The 21,511-nt window shown below is 37.2% G+C and overlaps 1 protein-coding gene across 5 annotated transcripts in view; it reads left to right on the plus strand.

Annotated features, from left to right (window-relative positions):
• LOC139753302 (uncharacterized) overlaps positions 1–21,511 on the plus strand; it is a 57,608-nt gene that overhangs the window by 25,902 nt on the left and 10,195 nt on the right. For 2 of the 5 annotated variants that reach the window (XM_071669596.1, XM_071669593.1), the window contains 6 exons: positions 539–1,240; positions 2,814–2,947; positions 3,915–3,967; positions 7,210–7,386; positions 12,044–12,237; positions 15,446–15,613. In XM_071669596.1, the coding sequence (XP_071525697.1) occupies positions 539–1,240; positions 2,814–2,947; positions 3,915–3,967; positions 7,210–7,386; positions 12,044–12,237; positions 15,446–15,613 (1,428 nt within the window). The remainder of the gene's footprint in view (positions 1–538; positions 1,241–2,813; positions 2,948–3,914; positions 3,968–7,209; positions 7,387–12,043; positions 12,238–15,445; positions 15,614–21,511) is intronic. The other 3 variants (XM_071669597.1, XM_071669594.1, XM_071669595.1) reach the window with 3 other exon arrangements.

The following is a 21,511-nucleotide window of genomic DNA, read 5'->3' on the forward strand; positions in this document are numbered from 1 at the left end:
TGTAATGTTTGATGTTAGTAAATGTTTGTATTGTTCATCAGTCACAATGTGAATCTTGATTTTTTTATTTTAACACTGTTGCCATCCCATCTGTCCCATGTAAGCCTGAATGAGTGTTTGTGCATGGGCAATCTTAAATATATTTGTTAGAGGAAGATGATGGGGTAGATCCTTGGCTGAGGAGTATGAAGGTTTATGCTAATGTGCAGTTTCACTTTTTTTTTTATGATTTTTACAAACAGTAGCTTCTAAACCATGGAACTTGTCCTGCTTGAATTCTTCTTGGGTTCAGTTTTGTAGTAAAGTAGAGAATGTGTAACAACTCTTTAGCAAGTATTTTGATTTTCACATAATGTTGTGTTTGGTGATAACAAATATGACTCTAACTACCCTTTGGACACAGAAATAAGTTTTCTTTATTCTTGTATTTTATTTGTGGTATGTTATGGAGAGTGATTATACCATGGTCATGGAGATTTTATATAATTTCAAGCAAGTTTTATTTTACTCATCTTAGCTAATTTATACGTATTTTCAGAATGATGGTCCTCCACCAGATCCCTCATACCGTTTCCTGTCTGATCCAGATAGAGATGGAATAGGAGGGGGAAGGGACAACAGGAAAGAGCATCGTGGAAGAGGTGGAAAGGGAAGAGGAAAACATGGTGGAAAAGGAGTTGGGGGAGGTACATGGGAAGGCTCATTGGTAGATGGAAGAGAAAGTGAAAGGGGGGGAAGAGGTAATGGAAGAGGCACCAGGGGAGGTTATAACTTTAGTAGAGGGGAAGATGATATCATAACAGATATCACTGTGACTGATGAAGAATTTAGGGGTCAAGGAGGATCAGGTCGAGGAAGGGGAAGGGGTCGAAATATTGGAAATTTTGACAAATTTGATGGGGATCAAGGACATGAATTTGGAGGAGGGAGAGGAAGAGGAATTGGTAATGATAGAGCAAGACAGGAGAATGAAAATCATCAACTTGGAGATTATACTAACATTAGTCCTAGTGGAAATAGCAGAGGAGAGGGGGTAGGGAAAGGACGGTTTAGCTTTGCATCACGAGACATCCGATATTACCCTGATGATAATAATGAACATGGAAATGAGAGACATGGTAGAGGAAGAGGGAAAGGAAATTATGTACAGCAGCAGTCATTTGATAATTACGATGGTAATAGAAGACTTCGTGAAAGGGGAAGAGGACGAGGCAGCTTTGAACATCGAGGCAGAGGAAGGGTAAGTATGCTATAGACATAGACAGTAAAAATCACTTCCAAAGTCACACATGAATATTAGGACAGAAACTCACTGATTTATTTCAGTTTGATGAAAGGCAAATTGATGAAACACAGTGAAGATATCTAGTTATGACTCATCATCTTACAGAAGATAAAATTACTGATGTACATGTAAAAGGGATTTAGGAGATGAAATTGTAACACGCACTTACACACACGCACACCCAACTAGACCATGGCTTTAGGAGAATTGTTAAGGGGATGAATATTTCTTGCCTAAAAGGAAATGAAAATCAGGAAATTTAGAAAAACATTTACATCATTATTATATTAACCATATCCATAAGTGTAGTGGCAAAAGAATCCTTCCAACATATCTTGTGTGTGTCATAGGAGCCAACTTGATGGGGCAGGAGCAGGGGCTATAAATCCCATCTAGTATTATCACTTTCAAAAATTAGGAAGAGTGGAAGGAGCCAAAGAGGATTTTTTCCCTTAAGATCGAGGATGAGGTGTCTGAATGTGTAAGTTGTAACCTGGATGAAAATAAAGGAGAGAGAAATGTTTGTTGAGAGAAACCTGGAGGATCTGGCTCTGTTCAAAGCAAAATTGAAGGAAAGTGTACAGAGAATGAAACCTGAGGTTAGTGAGAGAATGGATAAAGGAAGGGGTAGCACCTCTGATTCAGAAGGAACTGTGGAACTGAGGTCATGGGTAATATAGGTTGAAACACGAGAAAATATGAGAACTGGGTGATTTTGTTAGTTCATATGCACCTGGAAGTATGAGGAGAAAAGGAATGCATTTCAGAAGAACCAAAGTGAATAATTTAGCAGTTTTGATTGAAAGAATTAAGTCTCATTGCCTGGGGATCTGAAGGCAGAGGTGAATTGAATTGCAGTTGAGGAAATAATCATGTAAGTATAGAATCCCTTGTGTATATGAAAATGGGTAAATTCTTCTTGAGTCATGTACTGACAAAGGATTAGTGGTCAGTAATGAATAGATTAAGAAAATTTGCTTACAAAAGTATACATTAATTGACATTACATTAATGCATTGTCTTTTGTTTCATTTGTGTACAAAAGAGGTGATGATGGATGAGAGTATACTGCGAGGGACAGAAGATGGATTGTCTAATATTTTTTTTGCCAACACAATCAACACAACATTGAAAAACATATATACTCAGTCACAATGAGCACAAACAGCCACCCTCCCAAGATCGTCTGAAACTCATTTCCACAAGACATGCACGTATCGGAAACTAAACTTCCCTGGCCTGTATGTTACACTTTGTTGTTTGCCTTTTGGACATCACCCATCTCTCCAACAATGCCAATGGCCTGTTAAGGGTAAAGCGCCAAAGGCTGAGAAGTGGCACTGGAGTTCACTGGTTATGGAGAGACTGTCGCTGTGGCCAGCCCCTTGAGTGAGTTCCTGTTGAGAACAGGCATCAGAGATATAGATAGATATTCTTCAGTGTTTTCAGGTGTCATGCTATCTTATGTGCTGGTACTGTGCTAAGAATTACATTACATGATACTAATTATTGATATTTTTCCATGTAGGGTATTGGGCAGCACCATGAATATGAGAAATGGAAAGCTGAAAGAGAAGCCATAGATGAAGCAAGAGTGACACGGGGGCGCACAAATGATGGGACTTGGCGCAGAGAATGGGACAACGATAAATTGGAACTGGGGTAAGGACAAATCATGTGGAGAAATAATAAGTGACAGGTGTTGGGTCATACCTAGATGCTTTTATGCTGTATTTTTCCAGCATGGACTGAGTAATTGTACCTTTGTATGAAGGAAGTATGTTAAGGATACAAAAACAAACAAAAAGAAAACAATAGGGATCATGTTTTGTGTAGATGGTGAGGCTTAAGAAACACTAGTGATTAATGAAATGACTGTATGTATTATGAAAGAATGGGGACTATAGAAAGAGAGGGAGAAAATACTGTGAAAAGTGACTTGGAAAGAGGTGGCCAGGAAGTCTTCATAAACTCTGACAAGGGTATGGAGAGAAGCATTGACTCAGATATAGATAGAGAAGGAGAGCATACAGTGGCCAGCCAGCTCAAGTTCGTCACTGATGCACAGAGAGATGGGAAGACTGAAACAGCAGAAAGACAAGGAAATCACCTAATGCCCAAAGTCTGTAAATACCATGCTAAGGGAATTTGCATGCATGACATGACATGCTTTATTTTGAGAAAACTTAAACTTTGGTAGCCTCAAAAAAATGTTGAAACTTGGTTAAGAAAGGCAGTTGCCACTTTTGACAGATTGAGATTTTATGACCCAGAAATATGAAAATCATAAAAAGTGGTATGATGTGTGTATGTGTCTTAGTGATGTGACCACAAAATAATTGAGGAGTTAAGTGGTATATGCGGATAGAAATATTTGAGTTTGTGATTTTTTGTCTGTATTTAGCAATGTTTTCTTTCAAGAAGGTTTTCGTACACCTCATAGGTTAATGATGTTTAGCAGGTACATTGGATCATAGCTGATAAAAACTTACAAAAACTATTCTTGCGCTCTTTGAAATATTCAACAATAAAGAATTCATATTGGATATTTTTTCTTTTGAATACAGATATTTTTGTTTAAAATGTGTATAAAAGATCATAATGGTAAAGCTTTTCTTTTTTTCTCCAGAGATATGGATGAATCAGAACCATTTTATGATCCAAGATACCCTAGAAGCAAGGGTAAGTTTCTCCTCTTATATATACTAACTCATGAATAAATGTGCTTATAGGTTGCAATTGCCTGTCTGTCTGTGTCCTATACCTTTTGTGCTCTGCATTTGGTAAGCATCTCTAGAATCATGCTCATACAGTAAAGTTTATGTATATTACTTATGCTTTTAAATGTGACACTTCATTTGTATACATTCTTCCTCTCTGTGCCCTTCTGAATTTTCTGTCTGCATGTATCCTATCCATGTTTTCATATCACTGAGTACTTCACATTTGCTTCACTAATTACTCTGTTCATAATTTTGTAACTCTTATTTCATATTATGATCTATTTATTTTATCCCTATAGCCTCTTCTCCAGTTAAGAAATTTATCACAGCTATCTCCTTTATTCCATCCAGTCCACAGTTTGGGACTTGCATTTATCTATTATGCATTTGAGTGGGTAGAACCAGTCCTGCTTGCAACTTTAGCCTTACCATGAGATTGAATATGTATTACTTTGACTTCTGTACTAGTTGAAAGCTTTAGTGACAATGTTGTTTCCAGACACTGTTATTACTTCCAGCCCCAGGAGTCCTATCTATACTTATGAAGCTCCTGCAGCACTCAGGAAGCTGGCCACATCCACTTGTCGGGACCTCAGGTCATAAAGTTTTGTGATGTTCTGTGTGTAAATATACAAATTTTGGAGGGAGTGGAAAACCTGTCTTTTAAAATGTTATAGATCATAGTTATTTCGAAAGACATGAAAGTGTAGAGTTCCAAAGCCTCAAGGTGTAGGAAAAGAAACACCTCCCTTTGAATTGCAAGCAACCACACAGAGATCATGTGATGCAGCAATCTGTTCTGAATGTTGCCTCACTTAAGCAGGAAGTAGTGAGTGTATGTGGGGAAAAATTAAAAAAAAAAAAAAAGGCTATGGAATGAGTTGATAAACGAAATGATAAATACAGATGAAAATATTTCCTTGGGTAGTAAAATCTGGTGTGAAAGTAAGCCTTTTGTCAGTACAATATCCTTTAGAATTCTGAGAGCTGCCACCGACTTGAGCTGAGTCAATGGCATTATCTTTGTGATGGTCTTTGATTGGTCAGCCAGGGGCAGGTAGGCCAGATACTAGAGAATTGCCACAACCATTGTTGAGTGATTATCAAAGAGGGAGGAAGGCCACTGCTTCCTTACCAGGAATATTATTGGGTTGGAAGGTCCTTATACAGACTTTGCTTAAGAAATCATTTAGATATTCTCTGATGCCTAAAGGACAGACTGCAGAGAAGAGAAATCATATAAAACCCCTCAACCCCCTCACTATGGTTCCCTTTTCAACCCTGTGAATCTCATTCATATTGTTTGAAAAATATATTTAACTTGACTGTTGTAAAAGGTATTCATATAACAATGAGAAGATTGCTTCATAAGTATATTTCACCCACCATGTTCACTCTTTCCAACCCTGTGCATCTCAGTCTTCATGTTCTTTGAAAAATGTATTTAACGTGGCCATTGTAAAAGAAGATAACTTCAAAAGTATATTTCACCCACTATGTTCACTCTTCTAATATGCAGAAGTTTTATATAGCTTTCTGCACATGTTGCTAAAATTTGCAGGAGTAAGCCACATGCAGTAAGCTGCCACTGCATGTTTTATTGTGTTTAATGTATGCAAAAATTTGAATACTGATTATTATTATTATTATATTTTATCTTGAATTATAGATAGATTTCTTGATATAATCACTGTGATTCATTGATACTTTTTTCATAACAGCAAAATTACAAAAGTTTGTTTAATTACCAGCTGCACCAGTCAGATGCAGTTTTGTGAAGATCAGATCTGTGCTGGCAACATTGATAACAGCAAAATTACAAAAGTTTGTTTAATTACCAGCTGCACCAGTCAAATGCAGTTTTGTGAAGATCAGATCTGTGCTGGGAACATTGCCTTCACTTTCTTGGAAACAATCTCTTTGACATCACCTTGGTCATTATACAATGCTGGAAGTGCTAGTGACCATAGAATTACTTTCCAATGATCGGAAGACAGATCATCATCAAGCAATTTGCGATCTTTTGCTTTTTACCCTGAATCTAGCTAAAAGCTGCTCAGTTTCCTTTCTAGGAAACTCATGATCATATATGTGCTGTCATTGACATGGTTGAAGGATGACTGATCGTGGGTAGAGATTATTGTGCAGTGCCATCTCAGCAACCACTTGGGCTTGGTGGGTGGCCTTGAAATAGAGGCACAAAAAACTCGATTTGTAAATATCTGTAAAGAGGAATTGCCTAACTTCAATGAATTTCCATCTACAGGAGTTAAGGGTTAGACATTAAATGGGTATAATGGTTTGAGTCACTGTTTAATGTGTTGCAGTATATATGATATTATTTTCACTTAATTGCAACTTGCATTGGGATTCCAGTATACGCCATTCCTTAAGCTTGTACTGTTACACACAAAAATTGAAAACTGACGTAACACATTGGGTAAAACATTAGGTCTATAAAACGCTGGCTTCTAAATCCACTTATAGTAACTAACTTATAATAAGATACCACTGAGAGGTTATTTCCTTAGAATGAGTTTATAACTGATGTACACCTCTGATTAATAATTTAGAAGGCACTGTTAGAATGCGGTGTAACCACCTGCTCTAAAGGAGAAAAAGGCTCATGGAGCACTGTAGAGATGGATTTATTGGACACAGATTAACTTCAAGTGTTTAATTCATATGTTATATTAAGTTTTACCATTATTACATAATATCAAATAAACCAAACTAACCTTCATGTGTTTAAGCCATGTTATATTCAGTTTACCATTATTACATAATATCAAATAAACGAAATGGAAACCTTGGTCTTTCTCTTTGAATTAACGTTTAGTGCAAAGTGAAAGAGTAAGAAGGATCTTTAATAACATGGAAGTTTATGTTGCTTTCAAGACACTATCAATGGTTGAGGATGTATTTGAGTAAACTGAGAGGCGGTATATACCCAATTATTTCCATATTAATGGGAGCAGCATCGACAATGATAGAAAGAGAAACACAAAGTACAAATTTTCTGGTTCTTAAGCTTGTGAAATTCACTTTATATCATTACCTTTTATATTATACTGGCATTTTGGATAAGACTAAGCTTCTCTCATTTTTCATTTGTATCTTTATCTGTAAAACCTTGTCTTACCTGAGCATCTATAGAATGTTCACTTTATTTGTTGTGTTTTAAGAATACTTGTATTTCAGGTGAAGGCATAAAATTGGGCGACTTTGTGACTTTGCCTTGCAGTGATGACAGGGTTTCAAGCCAACCTCAATCAGGGCATCATCGAGGACAACAGGGAGACCATAGACCCATAGGTAACCGCGGCTCCCAAGGAAATTATAGGAGCCAGGGCCATTCCATAGATCCAGAGCTCAATGGTACAATAAGTTCAATATACTCTTTATTATATCACTTCGAAAGGTACTTTCTTAGTCCACTTGAAACCTTTGTAGTATTTGTAGCACTATTTGTTAATATGAAGTGTTAGAATGAATTAGTCTTTAGATGTGTCAGAACTTTCAAGTATTCTACTTGCTACTATTTTACTTTAATTTGTTGAAGATGTTTTCACAAAATTCAGACTGTAATCTATAAGACTGATGGGATTTTGATTTGTGCTTTGTAATCTATAAGACTGATGGGATTTTGATGTGCTTTGTCAGTATTATTAAGGTATGCTAAGACTGTTTTCATCAACTGAGTTGTTATGCAAAAATATTCATAACATACCAAGACAGTACAGTTTTTAGTCTACCTACTACCTAAGATCAAACTCAGATTGGAATTCAGATATGGCTTTGTTTCCTCAAGTATTTCTACTCAATCCATCATGATATGGGAATAGATTTAAAGAATACTATTAAAGTGCTGATTAGACAGTGATGGTTCTTATCTAAGGTACATTCCACCAGTTGACTGACATATTATAACTGATTAGTTAGGCTTAACCAGGTTGGTTGTATGTACAGACTTGAAATATGAAATAACAAATAATGCAAGACAACTTCTAGCTGCAAATAGACACTCATGTATAGTTTAACTTAGTAGGAATCTCTTGTCAACATATTATCTTGCTAGAACATCTTAGTTTTTACTTTGTTAATTATAATTATTGTTGATATTATTATTATTATTATCATTATTATTATTATTATTTTATTATTATTATTATTATTTTGCTATGTCGCTGTCTCCCACGTTTGCGAGGTAGCGCAAGACAGCGACAAAGCAAAATTATTATTATTATTATTATTATTATTATTATTATTATTATTATTATTATTAATATTATTATTATTATTATTATTTTTATTATTATTGTTGTGGTTATTATTATTATTTTTTTTTTTTTTTTTCTCCCGCGTTTGCGAGGTAGTGCAAGGAAACAGACAAAAGAAATGGCTCAACCCACCCCCATACACATGTATATACATACGTCCACACACGCAAATATACATACCTACACAGCTTTCCATGGTTTACCCCAGACGCTTCACATGCCCTGATTCAATCCACTGACAGCACGTCAACCCTGGTATACCACATCGATCCAGTTCACTTTATTCCTTGCCCTCGTTTCACCCTCCTTCATGTTCGGGCCTGATCACACAAAATCTTTTTCACTCCATCTTTCCACCTCCAATTTGGTCTCCCACTTCTCCTCGTTCCCACCTCCGACACATATATCCTCTTGGTCAATCTTTCCTCACTCATTCTCTCCATGTGCCCAAACCATTTCAAAACACCCTCTTCTGCTCTCTCAACCATGCTCTTTTTATTTCCACACATCTCTCTTACCCTTACGTTACTTACTCGATCAAACCACCTCACACCACACATTGTCCTCAAACATCTCATTTCCAGCACATCCATCCTCCTGCGCACAACTCTATCCATAGCCCATGCCTCGCAACCATACAACATTGTTGGAACCACTATTCCTTCAAACATACCCATTTTTGCTTTCCGAGATAATGTTCTCGACTTCCACACAGTCTTCAAGGCTCTTAGGATTTTTGCCCCCTCCCCCACCCTCTGATCCACTTCCGCTTCCATGGTTCCATCCGCTGCCAGATCCACTCCCAGATATCTAAAACACTTTACTTCCTCCAGTTTTTCTCTATTATTATTATTATTATTATTATTATTGTTATCATTATTATTATTATTATTGAATCATAATTATTTATCCTTGGAGATAGAGGATTAAGATATTCACCCACATACATTTACATATCGTAAGAGTCGACTAAAAGGTGGGAACAAGTGGTAGGAAACCCTCACCATTTGTATTAATGTTTCCAAAAACCAGAAACAGAAGAAAGAGCTTAGCAAGGAGTTGTCCTAGTAGGCTTAGACTTGGATGTCTGAATAATCGTGGATGTGACCAAGATGAGAAGGGAGGGATACATGATATGTTTGATGAGTGAAATCTGGATGTTCTGATTCTAAGTTGAAGGGAACTGAATGGTTTAGGTAACTGAAAGGGCAAGAGTGAAGGATGGGATGCCACTTTTGATGAAGGAGGTGCCGTGGGACTTTATTGAATAGCATAAGGAATTGAATTCAAGATTGAAGTGAGTTAGAATGAAGGAAGATTGTGAGAAGTACCTGATTGTTAGTCCTTATGTTCCTGGTAATGACAGGAATGAAGAATAAAGGAGCGCTATCTGGGAGGAGGTAGGTGAGCATTCTCGCAGTTTTGATGCAAGGGTCAAATCATAGTACTAGAAGACTGAATGCAAGAATGGTTTGTATGTCATTTTAGGTTATGATTGGGGGTTATGGGGTCATTTAGGCAAACAAGAATGGGGAAAAGCTTTTTTAATTGCATGCTGAACAAGGAATGGTGAGTAGGTATATTTTGCTTTAAAAAAAAAGGTGCGATAGGTGGACTGTCTGGTTATATCTTGGTGGAAATGAATGTAAAAGTTTTGTAGTGGTATTAGGAAAAGAGGAAGTGTGTAGAAGATGTGGTAAAACTGAGTGAGCTTAGAAAAGAAGCCTTTGTACATATTTACCAAGAAAGACTGAGAGAAGAGTGACATAGTGTGAGAGTGAGTGAAACAAGGGGAGTGGAAGATATTTAGGGAAGCAGTGCTTACATGTGTAGGCTTAGTATGTGGCATACTAAAGGTGGGATGTGGATGTGTAAGAATGGGTAGTTAGTGGAGAAACAAGGAAGTTTAATTGCTAGTGAAAAGGAATATGGAGACATGGATGGTATCTGCAGGGAAGGAGTGTGAATGATTAGGAGGAGCATAGAAGAAAACAGCAGGAGGTCAAGAGAAAGGGAAAAGAGCTGAAAAGAGGGCAAATTAAAGATGGAGTAGGCCAGTATTGTTGAACTAGAGAGGAAAAGAAAATGTTTTGAAAGTATATGACAAGAACAAGAAAACAAATGGAAGCAATAGTGAAGAGAGCAGATGGAGAAGTGGTAACAGGCAAAGAAGAAATATAGTAAGTATTTTGAAGGATTTTTGAATGTGTTGGATGATAGGTTAACATATGTGGTATGTTTGGGATGAGATGGCATGTTGAGTGAGAATAGTTAAGGATACAAACTATCTGCTGGCAATTAGTAGAATAGCTTTCAAGTATATGGATAAGGAAATACTTAGCAAGCTGCATATATCCTACATAAGACCAAAACCAGAGTATGATGGAGCTTTACAGAAAGAAAAAGAGGCATGCCATTCAGCTAGAATTATTTTTTCAAATTGCTAAGGCTAACTTCACCCCTAGTTAAAACATATCCAGAATTAGAGAATTCAAGGGGTGAGTACATCCTAGTTCTCCATCTACTCCCTCCCAGTAACCCATGCTTCACCCCAGCCCCTTCTATAACCATTTCAAATCCTCATCGATCACATTTTCTTGTAAATTTTCTTTAATATTGTGTGAATGAATAGATGTTTAGAAGCTGGCATCTAGCAGGTGGGATATGAATCCAAACATATTTTGCCAGTTCTTGTGGTATACAAATCTAGAATTATTATGCTTTGACATTGTTATGGAGGTATATAACCAATATTTTTTCAAAATGTTAAGGCAAACTTCACCTCTGGTTAAAACACTTCCAGAATTAGAGAATTCAGGGGGTAAGTACATTGCCTTAGTGCTCCACCTGCTCCCTCTTAGTAACCCTCACTCCTCCCATCCCACTCCACAATGATCTTGGCCCTCATCAACCACATTTTCCTGTAAATTTTTATTCAGTAGTGTCCAAATGAATGGATGTTTAGAAGCTTGCATCTAGCAAGTGTGATATGAATCCAAACACATTTTGCCAGTGCTTGTGGTAAGCAAATCTGAATTTATTATACTTTGACATTGTTATGAAATTCATTTTGACAAAAAAAGGAAATAGTAAATTGAAATATTGTATTATCAAAAGAAAAGGCTACTTTATGTGGTTAGATAAGGAAATGAATCTTTTTCAAATTATGTCAATCTTGCGAGGCATTAGTGTGTCACTCTAAAGAGTTTGTACCCTAATTCTCAAGTATTGCTGCTGTAAATTGTTGCTTGAGGAACCACCTTAGGGGAAGACCCTGCTAGTACAAAAGGTCATTTAGATAGTTTTATCTTTTGGTGAATATTGACAATATTTGGGAATCAACTCGAAAATTAATTGTCCAATGAATGATCTACAGTATGGTAAAAAATGGCAAACTCTGTAAACTGTGGTTCAACTTGGTGGTAATTTTCAATGCACAGGACTGAAGGCTTTGAAAGTTTTCAGTTTTTAGAAATTTGAATTTTTAAATCAACCTGTAAATAAATGTAGCTTTTAATTATCCTCTGGGTATTTAAAGAATACAATGTTTTCCCTTCTTTTCTTTTTACTGTTAATCTTATATCAAGAGGAATGTTACTGTGGCAGAGAGCAAAACGTGTGAAAAGATAGTGATATATGGAAGATGCTCTATATGAGAGCCACCTTAATGTATGGTGGGAAATTATTTAATGTGGAAGAAGGGAAATACTGTTGCAGAAAGCAAAGTATTTAAGATTCTCATTCCATGTCATCAGGAAAATTTGTACGAGTTGGTTCGGGTCGTATGGTGAAGCCTGCTTTACAGACATGCCAGAATGAACAAGGTGATGAGGCCAAAAGTTGGAGTAGAGATAAGCAGCATCATAGAGGTCGGGGATCTGGGAAAAAAAATCTTAGAGGACGAGGTGGTGGACAGGGTCAAGGACGTATTAATTCTACTAATGAGGAGGTAAGGCACTGTGGAATTATTTTATTTTTCAGATATTCTTAGTTATATTAATGTATTATCAAATGTGTTTTGATGTGTTGATATTTGGTATAAGTAAGCATGATGGGTTTGTCAGAAGGAAATCACTCATTTGTTTATATAACCTTTGATAACCTTGAATGAACAACCCCAGACTACAAACATCATCTTAAGACCACAAACAAAATTAATGCCAACAGAACATTTACCAGCACCAACTTCAGACAGGAAAAAGAATCCTTTGGTGTCCTTCACAAGCAATACACCCTTTCCATCCTGAATTATCCCTCATGTGCTTGGTTATCTATCTCCCAAAAGCACACAAAACTAAACTACAAACTACACAAAACAGAGCACTCAGAACAATCAGTGCAACACCTTTAAAACAAAAGCACTTCCATGGCAAGCCTACCTCTACATTCTTTGTTCTTACAGAACTAGACCCCCACCCTCTTAAACCACTTCATAACCAACTACCAACCCTCAAGAAGAAATTTAAAGTTCACTCCTGCCTCACACTTCAGCATCTTATACTCTCAGCTCCCCTACTCCCAAACAAACACCAAACTGATAAAATGTGTGCACACATTAACTCTCAATTATCTCTTATCACACAGTGTCTCAAACGTAGAAACCAGCGCAGTTTCTTACTAAAATTTGGCAGCAGCAGTGTTTCAGCAGCAAACACTAACTAACTCACTTTTCAGTCCCCCCACCTCCTGACAGACTGCAGACCCACCCTCTTCTCCACAACCCTCACATTAACCTCCTTCACCATCCCATCCATAAGAAAATGAAACAGCCACGGTGAGACCCCTGCTACAGACCCACATTTACCTAGAACCACCCACCCTCCTGTCTTCCTACTCATAGACATGCTGTAATCTTTTTGCTGAGAACCCTTCACTGCTTCCAGTAGCTTTCCTCCCATGCCATATATTTGTAAAACCTTCCATAAAATACCTCTGTCAACCTTATCATAATTTATGATTTCTCCAGATCCATAAATGACATGTACAAATCCTTCTGTTCCACTATTTCACTCATAGATTCTTCGAAGCAAACACCTGATCCACACTTCTAACATTCCTCAATCCACACTCGTACTTCCCCAAACTGTTCATGCATACATTTCTATATTTCTTGATCATTCAGCACCAAACTTGACGCATTGATAAAGGATGACATAAGGAAGGTCTTAGGGGTAATGATTTGAAGACAGTTGTGGGGGTTGGAGGATGGACACCAAGGCAGGGGTTGACCTGTAAGCACTTCCTCAGTTCCTTCTTTTAGAAAATGATGATATAGGGAAGGAAGATTCCCAGCCTTTTGCTCTCACTCCTCTTGGTCACATTCTTTGACTCACACAGGATACATGGATAGTATTCTTTCTCCTCTAAATGATGATAATAAGATATTATTATGTTGAGTATTCCTGGTAAATTATATGGGAGGGTATTGATTGAGAGGGTGAAGGCATGTACAGAGCATCAGATTGGGGAAGAGCAGTGTGGTTTCAGAAGTGGTAGAGGATGTGTGGATCAGGTGTTTGCTTTGAAGAATGTATGTGAGAAATACTTAGAAAAGCAAATGGATTTGTATGTAGCATTTATGGATCTGGAGAAGGCATATGATAGAGTTGATAGAGATGCTCTGTGGAAGGTATTAAGAATATATGGTGTGGGAGGAAAGTTGTTAGAAGCAGTGAAAAGTTTTTATCGAGGATGTAAGGCATGTGTGCGTGTAGGAAGAGAGGAAAGTGATTGGTTCTCAGTGAATGTAGGTTTGCGGCAGGGGTGTGTGATGTCTCCATGGTTGTTTAATTTGTTTATGGATGGGGTTGTTAGGGAGGTAAATGCAAGAGTTTTGGAAAGAGGGGCAAGCATGAAGTCTGTTGGGGATGAGAGAGCTTGGGAAGTGAGTCAGTTGTTGTTCGCTGATGATACAGCGCTGGTGGCTGATTCATGTGAGAAACTGCAGAAGCTGGTGACTGAGTTTGGTAAAGTGTGTGGAAGAAGAAAGTTAAGAGTGAATGTGAATAAGAGCAAGGTTATTAGGTACAGTAGGGTTGAGGGTCAAGTCAATTGGGAGGTGAGTTTGAATGGAGAAAAACTGGAGGAAGTAAAGTGTTTTAGATATCTGGGAGTGGATCTGGCAGCGGATGGAACCATGGAAGCGGAAGTGGATCATAGGGTGGGGGAGGGGGCGAAAATTCTGGGGGCCTTGAAGAATGTGTGGAAGTCGAGAACATTGTCTCGGAAAGCAAAAATGGGTATGTTTGAAGGAATAGTGGTTCCAACAATGTTGTATGGTTGCGAGGCGTGGGCTATGGATAGAGTAGTGCGCAGGAGGATGGATGTGCTGGAAATGAGATGTTTGAGGACAATGTGTGGTGTGAGGTGGTTTGATCGAGTGAGTAACGTAGGGGTAAGAGAGATGTGTGGAAATAAAAAGAGCATGGTTGAGAGAGCAGAAGAGGGTGTTTTGAAGTGGTTTGGGCACATGGAGAGAATGAGTGAGGAAAGATTGACCAAGAGGATATATGTGTCGGAGGTGGAGGGAACGAGGAGAAGAGGGAGACCAAATTGGAGGTGGAAAGATGGAGTGAAAAAGATTTTGTGTGATCGGGGCCTGAACATGCAGGAGGGTGAAAGGAGGGCAAGGAATAGAGTGAATTGGAGCGATGTGGTATACCGGGGTTGACGTGCTGTCAGTGGATTGAATCAAGGCATGTGAAGCGTCTGGGGTAAACCATGGAAAGCTGTGTAGGTGTGTATATTTGCGTGTGTGGACGTATGTATATACATGTGTATGGGGGAGGGTTGGGCCATTTCTTTCGTCTGTTTCCTTGCGCTACCTTGCAAACGCGGGAGACAGCGACAAAGTATAATAAAAAAAAAAAATATAAAGATAATTTCCAGTGTTTCTTTCTTAAAATGGTTGTTTATGCCACTTAAATTGGATTGTAGATATACCCATTTTTAATACATAGGTATTAGTTTTTATGTCCTTGGTGAAATTTATAAGTTTTTGTATAGAGATGGATTATGTCTGTGGTGAAATATCAAAAACTCATGGGTCATATAAACAGTAAATGTTGTTTTAAGTTTTTGCTGTGTAATTAACTGTACATTTAATTATCAACATTGTTTCTCATTTGTGTGAATCATCGATGTATACATCAACAAAGAATCTTCAGAATTCTCCCAGCATGTGGGTAAGGTCTGGAGGTGATGCTGAAGGTGCTCCAATCTCAGCCTTTAATGAGGGCTCTCAATCTCACCAGGAACTTACATCTGCCTCTTCTGCCTTTATCTCATCAGCTCAGTGCCCAAAAAGATATCATAACAAAGCTCAGGTAATCCATTAAGCTCAATTTTAATTTTCATTGTTTTATAGAACAGTATACACAAAATAAACAGTGAATCAGTGTATATTAATTATGTGGATTAGAATCATTAGTAACCATTTTTATAGTTTGATAGAGTGAACCTTCACTCGTTTTAATGCTGAATGGACTTCAAAACATTTTTTACATGCGCATTGTTTACCGCATATACTCTGAATTTTGCAAATTACCTAATGTTGATTTTCAAACAATTTTTACATTTTTTGTTTCCTTCTTAGACTATGTTGTCACGTATCTATGAACCCCTGACCTTGTATATTTACTCCGTGGCTTTAATTCTTCCACATTTTAATACAGGTGTGATCGTGTTCCATCAATAAACACTGTTATTCCTCACTGGAGAAAAGGGGGTTGATGCTGTAGTTCAAACATTAAATGGTAGGAAGTTATGCTAATGTTATAGCAATGTTTGCCAAAGGTTTCTCTTGGTATAACTCACTAGAAATTTGGGAGATATTTTGGTGCAGGTTTTCACTTAAAGATGAAAGTTATAGGCCACATTAACATCTTGTCACATTGTTCAAAAATATGTTTCTTATCATTGCTCACATGGGAGGAGAGGAGTAAATGGGGCCTGCAATAGGTAAGTATCCATTAAAAGAAATTTTGCAAGTGATAAATGCAATATGTTTCATAAAGCACACTACGTGAGTTAGACAGTTATTTTCATGATTGGAAATTAGTGTTATTTTTAAAAGATTGTTATCTAGAGTCAAGAGAGAGTGAGGGACATATACTTAGCAATTCTGTCCAGTTCAGTCAGCTTAATTTCTACCGCTAGAAAGTCCAGCATTTCCTATCAGCCTGTTTTCCCTGGGCAGGCTTGTCATCCATCAGATACAAATGGAACATTCCTTAGGTTGTTATGTCTTCATCCAGGCTAAGATCATAACCTAAAGAGCAGCTTACCATCAGAAAAGTCTGGTCCACTTTCACACCAGGTTTTCTGTTCAATTATTCATTTGATAAAAAAAGAATGGGCATTTATTTTGTTAAGCTGAAGAAGGAAATACAGAAAGAATGGTTTGTAATCATTGCCTGCATTGTTCACATTCAAAAGGAAAATCTCCGCTTAAGTATGCATGTGTTAGTGGTTCAGGGAAGCTCGAAAACAGCTGTATGGTTAGAGTCTCTGGTAGGAAGAAGTATTCCCAGCTTAGTTTCCTTTATTCAAGAATCTGTAAGTCAGGATGGAGCATGGAAATATTCAGGCATCAAATACATCATCAATTTACACAGTTTTTAGACATGAGGATAAACACACCATCAGTGTAGAGGTAGACATGCTTTGAGGTGCATTAATTTCTGCTAATATTTTCTGATCATGAACTGAGGTGGATTAAAATTTGTATTCTAAAGTTTGCAGTTGTGTGTTTGGCTTACGTGATGCATGTTAAACTAGCTATCTGAGCAGCGTAAAATTTCATCTTCCTTAAAGATGTCTTTATTACAGTAGTACTGACAGTTAAGGGTGAATAACAGTAATTTATCTTGATTTCAAGCTGCAAACACTAGCAGGATGACATGAAGTACATTATCTGAGTTATCTGCACATGAAGTACATTATCTGAGTTATCTGCCCTTCTGGAAACTAGTTAATCAGTATCCAAGGATTTTTTTTCTTTCATATTATTTGCCACTTCCCGCACCAGCGAGGCAGCGCCAAGACTTATGTGTTCAAACATATTTTATCAAAGAGTCATTTCAGAGGGGCATTTGACATATTAACAGAATAATTCAGTATTGTGAGATATTGGGATTTGTACAATTAGTACCAAGCACATTTGTGGTTGGATTAACCATGAGCCTTTCTAAATAGTTAGAGGTTAAGAGAGTTGTCACTATCGCAGTGCACTTCAGCTTTCTAGTTTTCATTCCTGGAGATTGACCTCTGGTTGATATTGCCATGTATACCATGAGGAATGTAATGTCATTTTGTAACATTTTATATGAAATTTTTTTAGTAGAAATATTGTACTGGTCTTTTTTTTTATGCCTAATTGCATTTTAGTGCAGCATCATAGGGAATCAGATACTCAGTTTGTAATAAGAGTCTCAAAGTTTGTAGAGTTTGGTGAATATATTGTGAACATTTTCAGATGTAGGGGTCCTTGAAGTTGTACTTATGTGAGACACAGTTTTGATATTCAAAATGGTCAATCATCAATCTTTAGAATCCAGTTTTTCATTATTTTTGTATTTACACATACCTTGCACCTGATTTTGGTTGATAGTGCTATGTTGTAGGAAGTAATAAAGTAATGGTACCATATGAAGATGTGGATACTGCCTTATTGAATTTCAAAGTGATCACATTACATTCAGCTACAGTAATACCTTTGGACCCAAGCCTGCTGAATACTTTATTTTAGTGACTAATCATACATTTTTAGGGGTAATGAATTCAACTGTGGCAACTTAAGTTTGATAGAGGCACAGTCTCCATGCAGGCAGAGAACTGTGCATTGGAGTGCATTTGTTTTGCAACTGCATTTATTGTGGCCCCCTTTCTTGAAGCCACAAGAGATCAATTCATTGCATGTTTTGGAGGCTTCAGGGAGTGTCATCCCCTAAAGCTTATGGTCTGTTACCATTCTTGATGCAGTCCCAGCTGGTCAGAAAGGGAAGCACAGAATGTGGTAGGAGGGGTAGAATGCAGACTTAACAAGTCTGGTAAGCAGTTCTCTTGATGCACTACTTGATGGCAGCTCACATTGGTGGCATTCCTCACTCATAGTTTGTCTTTGCAAAGGGCTTGCTTTTTTTTTCCTTGTCCACATCAGTGCAGGTGTTAGTTTGGTTGTATATTATTAAGACAGATCTCTCAGCAACATGCATGGTTTCTTTAGAGATAACAGTAAGTGCATATGCCATTATCAGGAGTGCATCTGCAAATTATGGCAGAGTATTAGGTATGTCTGGCTGTTTTCTTGCCATGACCAGCAAAGTCAGTGTGTAAAAGCTTGGAAAGGCTCATGTCTTTTGTAGCCCTTAGGTAGGTACTGATTGATGGAATGCTAAGTAATAATAGAAACATTTTGAAGTTCCAAAAGCTAGGCCTGATTCACCTTCAGTTGCTAGCGTGTGTGTTACCAGCATGGTCAACTCCACAATGAGTGTCATCAGTTTGTACCGAGTAACTTGTAGTGATCATATTGTGTGGTAGGAGCTGTATGTTGTAATATGTGGCCGTTTACCTCCTCTTGTCAAAATATGGCAAATTAGTCAAAATTCTATTTTGGTGGTTCACCAAGCACCTGTTACCCCTTATGTAACTATGATTGCTTTGTCATCATCATATGACAATGAATATTTTTGAGAGGAATCTGAATAACTTGCTCTTGTTGCTATTCAAACACAGGGATTTCTACCATTTTTCACATAGAGATGCAGACACAACAATGCTGTTTTGCACCACCTTTCCACATTTGGCTCTGGCTTCTCCTTTCAGATTCCTCAAGTCCTCAGCATATCTGTCGCTCTTCAGATCTAGGTGTGATGCATTTCGAAGTTGCCCAGAGATATATGGAATACATACCTGATGTTTGTATAATACTCAACAGATGTCTTTACAGTACTGTGGCTAAGCATTTGAATGATGGTGGCTCCATTGAGAATTGTTCTGGTAACATTGTGTGCCAGGGAATGTATGTGAGTAAGAACTTCCAAGCACATAAGCTGGTCAACTTGTGATAGATTCACAACCAAAAGCAAGTTTCTAGCAGTCTTGAATCCAGGGAGTTTTAGTTGGAGATTTATTGGTAGTTACTTTGAAATTCAATACAGTGGCACTGGTATTATCATCAGGATGGAACCATTCAGTATATTGTCCCCTAAAATTACACAGCAGTAGCCATCAGTGTTAAGACTAAAGCATGTTTGTATCCAGGAGTAATTTGAAAAAGGAATTTTGATTGCTGGCCATTTTAAATTCCAACACTGACAGCCATATAGATGCAATTTCAATTTCTTCTATATCTTAAAATGTATGTAGTATAATTGCCTAGTTGTTCACCAACTTTGGTACTCTCATAACCGAATGCACATTTGTTTTTTAGCTTTGTGACTGTAGCACTGTAGTGGGATAGTATCAGGAACAAGTAAACAGTGGCCTCATTTGAAGTCATCTAGTCTCTAGGTGTCATTTAGAATGTACTGAAACTAAAAAGTACAATCCACACCTAAGCCTCACACACTGCAGTGTATATTGATAGCCTCATATGCCCTTGTTCAGCCCAGTTACAGCATATCACTCCTTATAGACCATATCACACCAGTTCTTAATGGCCATTGCTTGTGTCTTCTTCCATCACTCCATCCTTCCATCTCCTACATAGAAGCAAAGCAAAGTGATTGGGAAAAGGATGATGAGTGTCAGTGCATTAACTTTCAATATGACAAAACAATATATAAAGAAAAAAATGCTTTGGCATAAAAACAGTGTGATAGAAAAAAAATAAGTAAATGTAAAGTGTCCTAAAGGATCAGTATAACAAAGAATTAAAAAATATAGATTATTCAGGAGAAGAATAGAATCAGAAGGGTTTATTAACCCTTTTGCTGCAATGGTTGATTTTAAGGGGGTTGCCCTCAAAAGTGTCAATAATCCACCAAAAATGAAGCAATTAATGTGACATTTTCTATTACTTTTTCAGTATCAAAAGAGATCTGTATTCTAGTTCTGGGACTAAATTTCCTTGAAATCCATACTGAATAGAAAAAAAACAGTAATTTACTTAAAAAAATGAAGAGAATATAAGAAACATTTTCTCCCACATTGGTACAGGAAATGTCTAAGTCAGAAGACAGCCCAAATCATTATTATTAAGAGGTAAAGTTGAATACCATTATGCATTATATAATATCAGTGTCTTGTACAAGAAAGATGGATCTTCTTGGAAAAGTGACAAATAGTGAAAAATAAAAGTTGTTATTTTGCCATGGTTTTTATTTCTTAAACTATTTCAGTTTAAACTATGATATTAACCGTGCAAAATACAGAATTATTTACATTATGAATTATTTACATGTATATTTGATGAAAAATGATGCCTGTACCCTCAATATAAGGACTTACAGAAACTTGTAGGTAAACATAAAATTGTTCACATCTGTTAGATCCAGTCTAATTCTAGGAGTTTTTTGCCATGGACATTCTCAGTCTTACATCATTTGAGTACAGGAACGAATGTAGGTGAACTTGTCAACAGAAGTAGGCCAGATGTTTTCCATCTCACCATCACCCATTTACACCTCTGAGGCATCATAATCTATTCATCACATCCTCAAACTCAATCCTTCTCTTAGATGCTGGTGAAATGGCTCTAGTTTTTTGTATTAGTTGTAGTTCTCCTCCCATTTCTTACTCATGATTGCTATGAGAAAGACAAAACATTTTGGAAATTATAACCACAAACATAAGATATTTTGAACTACATATAAAACTCAAGGGACCTTGTGATTCATATAGTGAGCTGTATAACCCACATGTATATTAATGTCCCATGGTAATGAGAAAAAACTATAGGTCTAAGGACAAGGTTTGGCTGGAAAATGTGTGTTTGCTGTATTTATTACAATGTCTAGGTGTATTATATAGTAATCATGGGATGGAATGATATGTGACTAAAGAGTGTCACATCTATTTGTATTTGTTATTTCTCGTCTTTACTTACTCAGAAACAGCTTACCTGCCACTTCATTACCACATTTTTTATGGATTATTATTTTTCAGTGACAGGAAGAATAATTCTCTATTTTAGTTTTAGAAGTACTATCTGCTTAAGCCTCTTTCATGCCCAGGAAACAGATGTGGTGAGATTGACATAAAAAGTATGTTGGGGTGTA

The sequence above is a fragment of the Panulirus ornatus genome, chromosome 14 (assembly GCF_036320965.1).
Source record: "Panulirus ornatus isolate Po-2019 chromosome 14, ASM3632096v1, whole genome shotgun sequence".
NCBI lineage: Eukaryota > Metazoa > Arthropoda > Malacostraca > Decapoda > Palinuridae > Panulirus > Panulirus ornatus.